General features: G+C 30.5%; 1 protein-coding gene across 1 annotated transcript in view; it reads left to right on the forward strand.

Annotated features, from left to right (window-relative positions):
• LOC132943321 (protein Wnt-2) overlaps window positions 1–17,983 on the forward strand; it is a 70,069-nt gene that overhangs the window by 16,850 nt on the left and 35,236 nt on the right. Inside the window, exon 2 of the mRNA XM_061012268.1 lies at window positions 12,788–13,008. Coding sequence (XP_060868251.1) covers window positions 12,788–13,008 — 221 coding nt within the window. The remainder of the gene's footprint in view (window positions 1–12,787; window positions 13,009–17,983) is intronic.

Raw genomic sequence — 17,983 nt, forward strand, 5'->3', positions numbered from 1 at the left:
GATGGCAACATTGATTTGCAATTTTGCATTAAAATGATTAAAAGATAGATAAAATGTATGGGTGTTACATTAAGTACCTATATATCCTATAGGTACCTATAGGTTTTTTTCGATTTACCAACATGTCGAATTCAGCTTATGCAAGGCTGTTCAGCAGAACCGTACATTTCATTCATGATTTAAAAAAAATATATATAATATATTATATTATATTTTCCATAAAAAATAAGAATCGACCTGTTTTCTCATTCATTTTTAAATTAATTATCTAATTGGAGAATAATCAAACTATACCAATCGAACATAGGCGAATCGCTAATAAATAATGGAGATTTAATGGAATCGTTATTATGAATTATGGAAATTTGAATGAAATTGTTATTTATATAGTATAGTGGAATTCAGAATCAATTAACTGCAGACACGGTATAATAATAATACCTATATTGGATTTTTATTTTTTAATAATAATACAACTTAATATCGAATATATCTATATCTCTGCAATATCTATTATATTTTGCACGCACATAATATTATCGTTGAACCAAAACATAAACAATGTATAATAAATTGCTGTATTTTAAAACCTTTTTTCCCTTGTTATTAAATTAAAAGTACTTAAAAACTTTAAACAATAAAAAAATTTACGTTATAAAAAAAGTTGTTTGGTAATGAAATACCAAATATCAATGCAATAACTCAAATTTAATTGCTAAAAAATTCAACACACCAAACAAAGTCTATGGTATTTGATGCCATTGTCTCTCGTGTATGCCGTATATACAGGAATTCCGTTATGAGTTCCATACATTTTTTGTTAATGAAGCGCATCAATCTTTGAAGGAAGGTCAATGAATATTTTTTTTGTTTTCTTTGATAGTTTACTCCGGAGAATGGTAAACATTTTTAGTAGAGTATCGCCCAAATGGCCAAATCCGATCTGCGAGTGTAACATTATTAGTCAGTCCAGACGACGGAATCAATAATAATTTTACAAAAACACAAAGTCTAGGGTTTGTGTGTGTGTGGTGGGGAGAGGAGGCTGATTGAATATAGGGGAAAGATCCATGGTAAACCAAACTGACTCATTTATTTATACAAATTAATTATATCAAGTGTTTTTCAACTAGTTATATTATTAATTCTAAAGTAGTTGATTCATGGTTAATTTTATATCAAAGATTTTACTCCAAAAGTCATAATAAATAAAAAAAATACTATAAGTATACAGTGAATGACCCAGCAGTATTTTTTAAAATATTTATTTGGATATATACAACCTGTAAATAATAGTTACAATAAGCATATCTGCATATCTATATGATCTGAAATACATTTGAGTTACCCAGCAGTAACACTTGACGTGAAATTAACCCAGCAGTATAAAACTTAAAACGTACACTTCATCTACGAAAAACAACCAAACCTGCTTTAACTTTTAGCTTTTGACTATTAATATTAGGTAATGGTTTTTAAAGTGATGAGTAGGATTATTACTATTATAAGTTTAAAAAAAACCTGCGGCAATACAATCCAAAGCGGCAAAGCGTATGACATAAATTCAATATTGATTTCAAGATATTATGTTGTTTATCAACAAAATGTGTGTTATTTTTTTATCACATTTATAATATTAGTTAGAATTTTGTTGAAGACATTTTCCCCGAGAACCTTGATAAAGTTAAGATATAAACTGTTGTATAAAATACTTCAGTCTCACTGCACATTGTGTTATAGATTTGGAGGGTATATTTTAAAATGGACATTTTATAACTCCAACAAAAAAATTGTTAATTATGTTGCGAAGGTTACTCAGTTCACATATAGTAGTTAAACATTCTGGACAAATATTTTGTCTTTTATGCAGTGACTATTTTTCCTATTATATTTTACCGGGCTGTTGATTGATAGTTGATACCTATAACCTATATGTGCACAAGCGTTAGTGTTTTTCGTTTAATTTTTATCGTTGGAATTTATTGATTTATTTTACGAAAATGTCTTGTTCGTGTATTAGCATAATATATTAATATATTTATAATACAAAATAATGTACTGAAGCATCGGATATTGTGAATAACGCCATGATTATTTCAATGATAAAAAGATTCCTATACCTACCTACCCACCCACCTATAAGTATATTATATTATAATAATATCGATACTTGATCGGTACACACATACGACGTAGGTACACACCACAGCGCATATTATTATTTCAAACATTATAATGCTATATGTACAAAACATGTATGGTACAGTGCCGATATTATGCATAATATAATATAATATCGAGTGTATTATACGTATGGAAATGTGGTTATCGACGAGTCGCTGCTGGGACGTTTTCGACGATATCAAAATGTCGTAAATTTAGATTGTAATAGTATATGTAATATGGTTATGGTATACCGTACAATAATGACGTATATCATTATATATTATTATATTAATATTTCGATAAGTATTTCTTATGTGGCTGAAAACTCGGATCTGAAAACGTCATCGAAATAATATCAGCTAGTATGGTGTGTGGGGTAGACGCGTCCTATAATATAATTATTATTATTATAGCAATATGTAATACACAATTTTTTAGGGGTTTGAAACAACCGTTTTTTGTTAGTAAAATTTAAAAATTTACCTATTATAATAATATTCTTAAATACATTTTTAAATAAATTTTCACGTAGACCAGTGGGTGGAAAAAAAACGGTATTCTCTTTTCGAGAATCATAGTGAGCGTGTTGACCGTCGAATGAATCGCGCTGTATCATGTGCGTACAAACTATAACTCTACTAACATACATAACATACTCATAATATAATAATATAATATGCGGGCACCTTCGCCATGAGCCGGGCTGTGGGAGTTTGAAAACTAAAATCTCCGTGGTTTGATAATGTGAATGTATATATAGGTGTACAATACATATTACATTATACATATATATACGCCACACGCGTATATGGATGAAAGTTGTACAGAATTAATTAACAAAATAGAATTTCTCGTTCGAGTTCTCGTCACACAGTCCCACTACAGACACACACAAACACACATTATACCATCGAACTATCGTGTGCCGGAGTGTACCTACCTTTTACAGCGATACGAAACACAATAATAATAACATTATAAATTTATTATCACGGTAACCGCGTTTGCGAGCTCGCAACCGTCTTCCGCGGATGTAATCATATTTGCGTTTTTTTTTTATTTCATACCTCGCACAAACTATACGAGACATATGATATAAAATATGGTGACGAACGGTACAATATTATATAGGTGTAGTAAAATCGAGTAACGAAATTTTATATTTTATTAATATGTCATGGTGTACCTACGCGTGAGTGCAGCGAGCGATCGCAATACAACACCCGCGGGTCACGTCTCACAGGCATCTTTCCGTGAGTCGTTTTTAGGCATTATTTTCTTCGGCGATGTCATACAAATGTTGCAAAAATAATTTCGTTACACGTTTTTTCGACCGATCAGAGGACTTTCCGCCGGCGTATAACTGATATTTTAATAATATAATACCCATGGTGGCCGTTGACTATCCCCCGTTATTTATGGGTCGAATCATCCGGGAGGCGCGAGAGATTAAGCGGTACTCGACCGCCTTCTGATTAATCGGGAAACACGTTAGATGCAGTTCGGAAAACGTCCGATGATTTATTAACGACTAAGCTATACCGCTTAAGTATAATGTAATACGTATATTGTTTACCAATTTCCGATGAATTTTGTCAGTCAGAATTATCGGCTCGCGGTACATGGATTATTATATAGTGCCGTCATTCAAAAATTACATGGGTTGTGTAGATATCTAATATCTATTATATCATAATAATATTACACCAAGTGCAATATGCGCGCTAAAACGTCTGTGCTGTCGTAAATCAATATTCAATAATATTGTGTTATCTATAGTTCAAAAGCATCATAGGATTCGTGTGCATATCGGCACGCGAGTTATTGATAAACAACATTATTTTAAAACTACCATTTCAACCCCCTGAACGATGGACAACAGCTATATAATATTGTATAATTTAGTAGTTATTCTAATTTCTAGGTATGAACGTGACAAATATAGGTAGACGTACCGTATTATCTGCGGGGTGAATGAGCTTAACATGAAATCAGTCGGTATAATAGTGGGAAATATTCTGCGAGTCTACAATATTGTATTGTCTCTCTGTATTTATTCAATCAATATCCCATTTCGATTTTAACACGTTCGCTGCGCCTTTCAGGTATAGCAGACAAACTGATTTTTAAGGCCTATTGAATTAATTCTAATAAATTGGTTGCGCTCCTAGCAAAATATAATGCCCTTTGACCATGTCACAATTAATTTTTTGACGCGGCGAATAAGTCATAAGATGGGACCATATTATATTAATCCTAATTCCTAACTATGATTAAATTGATTATATTATTATACCCATTTAGCATAATATAGTCTAATTTCTAATATTAAATGTAGGTACGTCGTACGTGTATCAACTACATTTTCAGAAAAATAATCTTTTTGAGGACTAAGACGCAATGAAGCTACGCAATTATACTTGACTTTTTTTACAAATTATTTATGTTGAAATCACTACAATTATTAAACACCTATCTTCCAAACCCATTATCATGGACCTTGGTACACAAAGTTAAATAACCTAAGTTTCTCGGTGCGGTGCAATGGCTGAAATCAATCACGCAACGTGATTGAGAGTAAGCAACGGCCACTGCTAATAATCCCGGATGGGTGACCACCCGGGTCCATAGTGGCAAAAACCTTGCTACCATAAACGTGTTGCCAACCAACCGCACCAACCATACCAACCGTTCCAACCCTACCAACCGTAACCCTTACAATAGCTAATGGCCATAGTGGACAGACTCTAGAAAAACAAAATTACTTTAAAAGGCGCATTCGAATTTTAATACTGATACGTCAAAACTTTCATAAAAATTATTCGATAAATAATTTGTAGCAGAAAAGTGGGATTTTCATTTGAAAAATATAAGTTTACATCTCCACAGGACACTCTTTAAGTATAAGTATACCTAGTACAAAAAATCTCAAGAATAACAAAACATAATATGGCGTTTGAGTATATTTAACAATTCCAAAAATTAGATTTTGAACAACTGCGAAGAAAAAAAGTGAGCACGCTTGTAGGCGATTCACCCTGAACAGTATGTGCACGCGGTTGTATGATGTAATATTTTGCACTGCATTTCTCGCGTGGAATTATCATTATAACATTTCGCGACCGTTTGAATAGAATGCGTCCGGAATAGTTTTCAATCTACAGGAATTCGATCTCGTTGCCGACGAAGAATTGACGTAAAAACCGACGTACGCATACCTACGCCTGTATAATATCGCCCGGTGACATCGTTCGGACATAATAATTAATAATGATAATAATAGTAATAGTAATAACATATAATATACCGTCGAGCGTTTGTTTTGTGTTTTTTATTTTACGGAGAGAACCGCCGGTGGCACTATTCCGGCAGCGTTCGTGTAATATATTATTATGTGATGTTATTGTAAAAAGGTGCGCGCCGCTGTCTCTCTGCGACGTCAATTAGCGACGGACGTCCTCGTCGTCGTGGTCGTGTCCGCACGCCCACCGGTGGTCACGAACGATTCCCACAAAACTGTATGGCGCTCGAGGTTTTTCATTCGTAATTTTTTTTCCTCTCGTTTTTATCACCGCACGACAACTCGCGGACGACACAATTTGATCGTTGCCCGTGTATATACAATATAATAATAATAATATATAGTAATTGCCAGACGTCGTAATATTATTATTATACATATAATATATATGCCGTACATATACACGTCGTCGCCCGGTATTATTCGTATTATACGTCATATATACATATGGGTACTCTAGACTCTAGAGAGCAAACGAACACTGCACCGCCGCTGCACACACACTGCAGCCCATTCGTCCTCCTCGGAAATATAATTTAACTGGATAAAATGATATAATAGCAATACACTTTTGAGTCCGACCGTTTCCATTTCAGATTAGCTCGGCGATAAAAACAAATAAATAAATGTGAACGTCATGACGTGAACGCGGCGACTATAATAATAATTATATTATTGTACATCACGACGAAAGTAGCTGGTACAACTCTGCCGCCACCGCCGTATCTCGACGAATCTCGGTGTACTTATATAGATTATATTGTACGAGCGGACAACGATCGAAATTTCGTCTGTGTGGTGTATCAGGCCGATGCGACGAACACACGGAAATATTATAACATTGGGCAGGTGCTTCCTATATATATAATATATATTATTATGCTTATAATCAGTGGCGACATATATAAATTGGGTCCAAATGTTGCGCAGGAAACACCTTAAATATTGGTGGGTGTGTATCGATAGAAGAAAAATTATAGGACATTTTAATCGTTTTATAGGTCGGTATAACAATATTATATGAGGGGTAGCCACCTAAAATTATTTGAGCAATACCAATATTTTTTTATGAAACACGCAGTTATAATTATTGTTACATTAAATTTTGCTTTTATTTATTATTTTGTTATGTACATACAAGCTGGATAAGTCGACTATATTACAGCTGACTGTCGCAAGTCCCCAATTTTTTAGTAGTATTCTTATTTCTTGTTAATTATTATCGTTTGTTTTTTGACAGATTTTTCCACTGACTCGTATAATATAGGTACAAGGTTGTTGTTTTAACTTAGGTCGGGCTTAAGTGTATAACCATCGTTAAGTCGAGCTGAGGTCAAGATCGTGTGTGCGCGTAACACCTGAAGTGTATAGGTATGTACCATATACGTACCTGGTACATATTATAACCCGGTGGGATGCCAAAAGAATGGTCAAAGATCGCTGTAAAAAGTATGAAACGAACAGGTTGTTTTAATTTGGGAATATCTCATGCATGCAGAAAATACTGATGAAGCAAATTGCGCTAATTCGATATCATTTATAATATTTTTTTATTTTTTTTTTTTGATCTTAAGCCCGGCATCTATGGCCATTAGCTGTATAGGATGTGTACGTTTTAATGTCGGTGTGTTGGATTTGGCAGAGTTTTTGATTGGGCACCCGTAGGTATCTGCCATGCTCGGATGGGGGATGGCGGCACTTGTTCTCCGGACACCGTGATTTGCCCGAAGAAAAATGCCACCCGTGACCAAGGAATCGATCCGGCATCGGCTGCGTCGCAACCGACGCCTTAGACCGGTCGACCACTCCGCCCCCCTTATAATATTTAGTTTTTCCGATTTAGTTTTAATTCTATAAAATTTGACGAATACTCCATTTTATTTACATTATTTGGCCTACACGATTTTTTGCACTTCGGCAGTCATTAGAAAATAAATTTGGTTTTGACAAAATAGAATATTATTATTTATCATGACTGCAGGCTGAACTTTTTTTTTATTCGCAAACAAATTTATAAAAAATGGTTTGTATGGTAAGAAAAACTATTTTATAATATAGGTACATTTATTTATTAAAACAATACACGATGCATAATACGATAAATTTAAACTGATTTTTTACCTATACATTTCGCATTGTTGCAATGCAAACCGGTTGAAGAGAATATTTTGTAGTCTTTTAATAACATATAAATCTTTAAATTTTTCTGTTTGAAAACAATAGAACCAAATGCATGGATTTAAGATGAGTTTGAATATTGCTTTTCAAACATCGTTCGTTCAATCATAAAGTGATTTGCAGGTTTTCCAAATACAAAAACCCACAGTAAACGACCCACTATAATACAAAAATTACATACCTAAATGTAAGTTTAACGTTTTTGTTCTAATCGATAATCATATTGAATTATAATTATAATTAAATTATATTAATAACAATTAACAAGAATTGATAACGTTAAACTTTTAAGTGTATAATAGTAACATATAATAATATTAATATGCTACCCAACTAAATTGTTGACATAATGTTCTAGATTATAATATTATATTAATTGTATATTCAAAATTGAATATTTTACCTTATATGCATTAATTAATTTTATAAGTTTGTTTAACATGACTGATAATCATTGATAATTTTTTTGTAAAGATCATGGAATCTGACAGAACTTTGGGGTTTATTCTCTAATTTCCACTTACAAGTTACAACGATCGTATTTTGAAACGGAATGATTACATTTTTAGCCAAAAAACTTATTTCAATTGAAGTACGGACGTGCGTTAAGAGGAATTTGAATTTTACGCAATACTCACTTGCGTCCTTATTGTCACTACAAATAAACTCGAGACTACAAGTCAACAATTATTTATTTTGCATTGATAAATTACATTAAAGTATTTCCTTTGTCATACAATTTCTCTTTAAATATATTTCATTCGTGTTAATTTACTTTTATATCATTATGTCGCGAATGAACTTAAAAACAATACAAAATAGTTTTGGGTTGACTGTAGATTGGACCTTCATTACTTACACTTTACACTTCTTTACACTTCTACACAATAATATGATCCAGTATTTAATTATACACTTTGAATCAACTAGTTTATTAGGTATTAAATTTGCTAAAATACAGTTATTTTTTGTTCTCAATTCATTAGAATATAGGTAGCTTAAACTTTAAAGAGAGTTTATTTATATTTATTTGATATGGGCAGTCGCGGTCGTTTGGGTAGATACATTGATACAATTTTACGCTCTATTATTTTTCATAAAATATCTAAAAATTAGTTACAATTTAAATACCTAGTATTAAATTAATTAAAGTGATTTAAAAAATGCGTTGTATTTTCTATTTAAATTACGTATAGTAATGTAATGTTTTTTTTTTTTATATATTAGCTTTTATAGTACGATACTTTTTGATATGTAATGGTTGCATAATATTATTATTAGCTACTTATATCGTAAACATTAAAACAATGTTTATTACATTTTATATTCTAATAATTATTATGAATATTATAGAATATTAACAGTGCATTATAATAATAATAATAAGACCATAGTTGTATAGTTGTAGGGTTGAGTTGCGGTCAACACCACGCTCGTAATAATATTATAACGGGTAATGATAATAATTATAGTAATTATAGTATAATACTTTTACCTGACAATGATAATATTATAATTTAATAAGCGAACGCCGCGGCCGTACTGCTATTAATTATTATACCCATGTAACGAGAAGTCGAGAAATATTACGGTTGGTTAATATTTTTTAATACGTGCGAACAAGTAAAAGTTATTTATTCGTCGCACGAAGAGGACTCTAGATAGATGATAATAATTTTAATTATACGGTACCGATGACTTTTAATAAAAAAAAATAAATATACATATTATTATATATCGTACACGAGTACCTATCTACTTATATAAACGCGCCTATTTCGGTCGTACGGATTAATATTACATAGTACATTAGTACTATATGCAGCTATATTATTATGTTCAAACAGAAACAGATCTTCATCAATTCTGATGAGGTGTTTTCGGTAGACGTATATTATATGTATTGATACTCTGGACACCTTTTACCCAGATTTTCGATGAACTGATAATAACCGGTTCGAGAAAAAAAAAGTCTTGTAGTTGTTTTTGTTATATTATTTTATTATTTTTCTGTCCGTTTAGTGTAGTTGTACACCTACATTATAAACACGGCATATTCGAATCATTTACTACGACGGCCCTACTAATACAAATCTATATAAATAATATTATACGTTTTGTAAAATTCAACGATATCGTTAATTTTAGAGAGTACGAGAATTTTCCTCCTCAGATTTCGAATGTTTAAAAGTGCTTTTTTTTATTATACATGATATACATGATATAACCGTTAAACATTGTTAAACGTACGTGCAGTTTCCCAAGTTAAAAATAATTTCAAACCTTATTGAATTAAATTAAAATAGGAACATCATTTGTGTACCGGTGCAAAATAACGAGTAGATTCGTCTCTTATTTTAGACGATTTGGATGAATAATACGCGTGTATAAGAACTAAGATTTAATTAAATATTCTAAAAATAAATTGATTGAAATTTAAGACTTTAATTAAAAAAGTTTGCGTTGGCCGCTATTCAGCTAATTAATTTCTCTCCTAAGCTATTACGAGTATAAACAACCAATATAAACAACCAATAAACAGCCAATATAAAAATTAATAATATAATACAATTATTATTTTTATGAATACAACATAACATACACCACGTAAACGCATAAAATAATATGTCATATTATAACGATGTTGATACTATAATTAGGGTTCTAAAATTGAAAATTTCACCGTTCTTGAAATATTTCAATGAAATTATGAAAAATATTTTTTCTTCTTTTAAACGTTTTCAGTTGTAGATGATTAGAAACAATACATTTATTACACACTTAGAATTAAAGAAAAACACAATGTTTTTGTTGATTCATTATTTCATATTTGTATATTCTATATTATATAGTGCTTAAAAATATTCCTGGCATTATTTTGAGAATAAAAACATTTTTTTACATGAGTTTTAAAATATTTTTGTTTATCAGTGGTCAAAAGATAATGGTTTGAAATGAAGTTGAAGTCAATTCCAACAATGAATAAAATAATAGTGTATTTTCAGTAATTATAAAGTGTACAAAAGTCGTATAATATGTGTGTGTATGTGGCTGAGAGATGTGAAGGTGCTCTGTGCTCATTATTTAATACTTAGATCATATAGTTTGTTATAACTATTAAAGATTTGTTAAGCAACTTATAAATTATATGTAAATATGTTACATATTTTCTTTGTTTCATATAATAAACCAGCTTTTAAAAATATTCACTTAGAAGTTGACGACTATAAACTTTTAGGTATAATAAACATTTTATTTTTATTTTTCATCAAAATGAAATATTTCATGAAAAATTCATGAAACATTTCATGAAATATTTCAAGAAAATAAATTTCATGAAATTTTAAAACCCTAACTATAATATGTAACTATGTATAATATTTTCAGTATATTTAAATGTGTTCAACCAACTAATGATTCGCTAAACCACATAATTAAACATGAACAGTGTTTATTACAGTTTATGTTTTTTATAAGCATTAAATCAAATATTTACTAAAATAATTTTTATATTTTACCTGCTTAACAGTCAACACACTATGTGATCATTTCATTTGTCCGTTACAACATGTTACTTATATAGCTAATATTGAATTGCTGCTTAACAATTAATTACAAATTTATGAAAAATTGGTCTTCCTTCAGTCTTATCTAACCCATAAAATGTATTTCCGCAAACAGCTATCCATATACTTCATACTTATTTGGTATCCTATCAAAAGATTGTTCGATTTTTTTACTTTATATCACAAGGGTTTTAAGAGGCATTTTTTTAATCGATGGCCTTACAACTATCTACATAATATTGTAACAATACATTTTTATTTTTGTTCTCGACGCAGTTTTATAAATCAAAACATGAAAGAGGAATTCGATTTACTTTAGTGTTTTAGTGTTTAAAGATAAAATAAATAACAATTAATCATCGAACTATTGTGTCTATACACTATAATATAGTTTATAAATAGTATTGTGTAAAAACAATATACATCCGATTTTCGAATTCATGTTATGCATTTTATACATGTAAGAGTTGAATTTTTGATTTTTTACAATACGAAAAATGAAGACTAAAATTATTAATTAGTAAAGTGGAAAATATTTGTTTTTCTCCGAACACGTAGCTACATAGATCGATAAATTAATTAGGTCAAAATGATATGATGAATCTTCTAGCTAAACATTTTGCATGGCAATTAAACTGCGTTAGTTATAATGTCTTGGATGGATAATCCACTTGGGATTTTTAAACAAACGTACCATATATGTATAGTGTTGCCTTCCATTAACTTGGATACAAATTGACCATAAAGTGACAGGGGTAGGTTGTAATGGTAAAATTATTATTCGCAAAAATGAGTGACCTTATATAAAACAATTTTAGGTACGATTATGGTTAAAGTTTTCAATTGTATTCTCAATAATTTATTATGCAAAACAAAAAGGTAAAACTTTTTCAAATTTCACAGTGCTTCTTCCAACACATTTTACACAAAAACTAGTCAGTCTAGGTCAATTTATACAGGTGTTTTATCCTTAAATCGTATGATGAATTTTATGCTTTAGCTAATATGATCAGTGGCGTAGCCAGAAGGGTTTTTGGGTGTTTAACATTGACATTTTGCGCCCTAATAAATGTTTTATTTATATACGAAAACTGTAAAAATCTTTGTTTAATGTATACTTGACCCCCTCCCCCCATTTCATAATTCTAGCTACGTCGCTGAATATGATAATAACAACTAACAATATAATTTTAAAATAATTGTATTCATTGAAATAAATAAAACAAAATTTAAAAACTTTAATTATTACAGTTCAGAGTTCTTTAACTTGTCTATACTAATATTAAATTTAATTTAATACATTGTATTGTATACCTACATAAATATTAAATATAGATGTAAAAATGTTTATGATCAATGTAAGATTAGGATTCTTGACGATTTACTTTTGCCGCTCGGAAGTTTGGTCTTATATAATATTATGTTGCTATATTTCCTAATCTTACCGCGAAAAACGTTAATATAAAATACCTAACGATTTTCCTATAGACTAATATTGTATATAATATACGAAAATCGTTATTGTTTGGATAGATATATAAAGAATCGTGTAGTTATTGAGTGTTTATGGTTGCAGGGCATTGGCAAGCGCGTTTGGAGCCCAAGTGATTTGCAACAAGATAGTCGGACTGACGGCGGGTCAACGGAGGATTTGCGCCGCTGCGCCTGACGCGATGGCCGCCGTCGGTCACGGCATACGGATGGCCAAACAAGAATGCCAACAACAGTTTAGTACACATCGGTGGAACTGTACGGGACCGTCGAAAGGCAACCCGTTCGGACACTTACAAATTACCGGTAAGCTATACATATAATCTATGTCATGAGAGTGTATGTGTACATGTATGTTGTGTCAATTTGCACCAACATTGACCCAACATATTTACAATATAAGGGCGGGCTCAAGTTCAACCTCCCCCCATGGACACTTGAAAAATATGTATGTACTTACATATAATTATAATTATTGTATTTCTCAATTTTACATCAAGCAATTTGTTATTTTTTTTGTTTTCATTCGAGTCCGTCGAGTCAACGAGGTTACCGACGAAAATATCAAATATATGTAGATACTAATTTTGGTGCAAATTGCAAACTCCCATTTTAACTGCCCGCTATTATTCAGAATTTATTGACATGGATAATACGTACAAAATGATTCTTTTATCATGAATAACGAGGCATGTATCTTAAAAAATAATAGGGGTTATAATGATATAACCGTTATATTTTAAATAAGAATAAGATATAATCATGAAATCATAGAAAATATAAAATAGTGTTAAAAAAAAATAACTAAAATATTTTACGTTTCACCAGTGCGCGAATCAAGCCACGAGTATTTAGACAACACCCTCTTCGCAGCCGCGCACTTCCGGCCAGCATATTATCGATTCGTTGCGACTTACAATACAGACCTGTTGTCACTGTATAATGTTCGTCAAATATATATTATGGCACAACAATATCGTGTGTACCTATACCGTGATTATGCAGTGTTTATCAGCTATGTGGGTTATACTATAATATATACAAACATTACGTCTTGGTGCGTCGTGAAGGAGGGTTATCGATTATATATTATGTTAATATACATATTATAATATTCTACTGTATGCGTAAGCAGTGGCCGTAAGAGGAAGTCGGCGTTTGTTTATATAGGCTAAAAGAGATTACCGCGGCTGTTACATCTTTGAAATGTAAATATTTTGACGTCCCGCTCGAACCCATCATATATCCCGTGTAGGTATATATGGGTATTATATAATATACGAGTAGGTTGTAATGGTATATATTTACACGAACAATCACTAAACATTTAACGAATCAATAGTGAGCTAATGGTCGCTTAACCATGATTTAGTGGCCTATGATTGGTCCATTAAATTTTAACGAACCATTGAATTAATAAATTGTTCATGCAACCATGTGTACTGCATCTATGTATGACTATACAACATAATGTGTATATTGATGTATGAGTACACTTTTATCTACAGAATAAGTAATTTCAATAAATAGGTACCGTATTTTAATATCTTCGTAAATTGATGCTCTCATGGTTGCGGCTTGTTGCGGATTGATCCAATAGATTGGCGAGGCGAAGTTTAAAAAATATTACATATTATAGATAATGACGTGTTACGTAAAAATTAAATATAAAATAACTGTTGTGGAAATTTAATAACGAAAAACAACAACTTTCTGAATCGTAATAATAATAATGTGTGTACACATTACACAGTACATGCGGGAGCATAATATGAGTTGTTGTCACTTGTAAAAAAGGTATACACGAATATCGCGCCCCAAAAGATCCGGGATACAATACGTGTATTTTAATCAAGGGTTTTTAAACAACTAATAATTACATAAATTGTTGAATGTATTAGTACGTTATGATGTGAAAAAAAAGTAACGTTGAATCTAATCAAAATCAGTATGGCCAATAATATAATATAGCCATATGAGTAGTTTATGAATAAATAAATAACATAGGTAAATAAAAACGTAAGTCAAACAAAATAATCTTAATATAGGTTGAGTCACTTGAATAGTTGAATCTAATCGAAAATCAATAAAGTCAATAATATAATAAAATAAATAAATTCAAATATATTCATAATTCTTTAATCAATTAAACATGCGTCAGTCAAAAATTAGCTTCATATACTTTTTAGGTATCTAATTATTTTATTTTCATTAAATTTTTTAATTTGATTTCGTTGGCAGTTCTAGTAGTTTTTCACTGAGATCTGGATATAAATTATTCTTGGAAAAAAATCCATCCATGTTTATCATAATTTATAATATATTATATCTCACAGTATAATATAAGAGTCCATATTAACACTATAATCCACGTAAATGTGTATCGTTAAGAGTTATTCATTTCCACAAAAAAACAACAATTCACAATAATTTGTTGCCCTGCATAAACTATCACTGAAATTTGATTTAACAAACAACAATAACTACAATAAACCAGAATTGTGACTACCTACAGTGGTACCCAAATTTCAAACTATAATAATTTTAGAAGAAAAATGATTTCGCGGAAACGAAAGCTAAACTTTTTTCATTTTTGCGGAAATGATAGTTGGTGGAAACAAAAATTTGATTTTTGGCGAAAACGATGCACGCTTATGAATTTATGATGTGCTTATGCAATAATGCATCGTAGTTATCTCCAATTTTGTTTACAAGTATTGCATTTTTATCTTAATATTTTTAATAATTTGTCTTATCTTGGCAGATTTTCCGCGTGTATCGTATTTAAAAAATTGGGCAATTAAAAATAATATAGGTGTAAGCCTTGTTTAACACCTACTGGTTCAGGTTTTGGGAAACCAATAATATCAATCGGAAAAAAAAAACATGATCGAAACGGGTGTGAGAGGTGTCTGATTTATGTTAAGAGGAGTGTGTCAGTAATTGCCAATAAACATATTATACATATTCAAAAAAATAATAAATAATAATACCTTTGAGCAATTTCAGAAAATATCGAAATTAATTAATGATTATCATAAATATTTTTATGTAAATCATAGTTTTATATTATTTTATACAAAACTATGGTTGGTATCACTATAACCTATACGTAATTTAATAGGCGGTTTAATATTCAACGATATTTTAGGTTTAGGTCTTGTGTGCAGTGTGGCCCACGAGGGGGCGTTATCGTTGTCCATACGGAAATTCCCTAATACGGAAAAAATACTAAATATTGGTACTAGCCACTAGGTGAAGACACACTCGTGTCTATGCTGCATTATTATTATCATCATCGTCGTCGTTATTCGTCATCAATACACGTGTTTGGCATCGCCGGTCAATATTTGAAAATAATCTTGTTTTCGTGCGACCTACGTATATATTTTTTACGAGTACAGTTGTTGTTGTTTCGGCTAAACGACAATTTTATAATTTTATATAATATCTGCAACGAGAACGTGATTAAAATTCGACTAGAAATATAAAATCGTTTTTTCACCTACGCTATACACCGTTCGTATAGTGTGTATACGTTTACAATTATATCCATACCTAGTATAGGTATATTATGATATCACATTAATATATGTAATTTATTTGTATCTCGTATCTCTTATAGTGTTTGAGATTCTGTAGGCGCGAAATGAGAATTTTTTTTTGCGTCTGGTGAAATATTTAGTACACATTTCCAAAAGAAATTCATTATGCGGCGGGAGCGACGAATACGCAGCTCTTTTGTTGAAACTAATGTCAGTAAAAAAAAAAAAAAATTAAAATAACGATATTTCAAGACGCTAACTATATATATTATACTCTTTCAGTCACCCGTGTAAGGTTAAACGAAATATTTTCTTTGCGCGTCTAGTACGATAACGATGTAGCAATAATGATAATATGAATAATATACTCCAGTGCGATCAATTTAAACTCATAACATCGTAGTTTCAAACGATCTACAAAGTTAGCGAATATTTCCTTAAATATTCTGAAAATATACAACCATTAAGCAAATTCCTGGGCTGCAGCTGGTAAAATCGATGCGATATTTCATAATATTATACGACACGTATTAAAATAATATTATATGATACACACATACGCACACACGCGCGCGCGCGCACACACACACACACACACACATATATTATACGTTTATCATTATTTATAGAGTTCATACTCATAATATGAAGACGTTACATAATAATCTCCGTTATTCGTTTTATTAATATATATATACTTACACTATGGTAGTTGGGTTAGGTACATCGTTAAATTAAATGAGATCGAAATGGGCCGCTAAACAACGTGTTTCTATCTTATCATTAAACAGTCATTTTCTTTTTACATTTTCATTTTTACATAGTTTTATGACATTACTCATTATAATTTATAACACAATATTTTTTTTTATTAATTGTGCTCCCATTTGCGTCCAGTGGTTATTTAGGTAAATATGTATCTTGAAAAATTATTCAAGTACCTAGGTACCTACATAATCTAATACGCAACTATTTCGGGTCACTAGATGGAATTTCATTGGGATAAAAATACGATAGTAGTGAATAGTGATCAGTTAATAAATATAAATAACGACGTCGAGAAGTGAAGTTGAACATGATTATTGGATTAAGTGGCCGATATTATCATCCACGAATTGTATGATAATTGTAATGCGAAAACGTATCATTTATATTAATTACAACGACATTGATTGACGTATATCCAGTAATATTGCGAGTATAAAAATCAAATAAATATTTATAATAGTTAAGACACGAACGTTAAAATAATAACACGTTTTCATATCAACAATTTTGTTTATTTAAATTACCATTATCATGATTCAAATAAATAACTTTCATGTGTATTTAGACATTAGAAGTATATATATACTTATGATATTTTACACGTATATATCATATATATATATATATATTATCGCGTAACAGATAATAATATAAATACATCAATTACCTTTGATAGTATCGCCTCTATTAATTTGTTAGTTATTTGTTTTTTATCGTAAATATTTAATACTTCATTTTTTTTAAACTGATGGATTAATATTAATAAAAACAATATTTCATAAACACGAATATTTAAAAAAATAAAATATGAATAACTTATTTGTGTATGGAGTTTAATAGACTTTAAAGTTTTAAAATTCAACATGTTACACGTGTGACGCGTCACGCGTGTGGCCCAAATGGTTTATCGCCTTAAAATAATCATACAATTTAATGGTTTAAATGGTTTAATCATTGATTATTAAGTA

Source organism: Metopolophium dirhodum, chromosome 4, assembly GCF_019925205.1.
Source record: "Metopolophium dirhodum isolate CAU chromosome 4, ASM1992520v1, whole genome shotgun sequence".
Classification (NCBI taxonomy): domain Eukaryota; kingdom Metazoa; phylum Arthropoda; class Insecta; order Hemiptera; family Aphididae; genus Metopolophium; species Metopolophium dirhodum.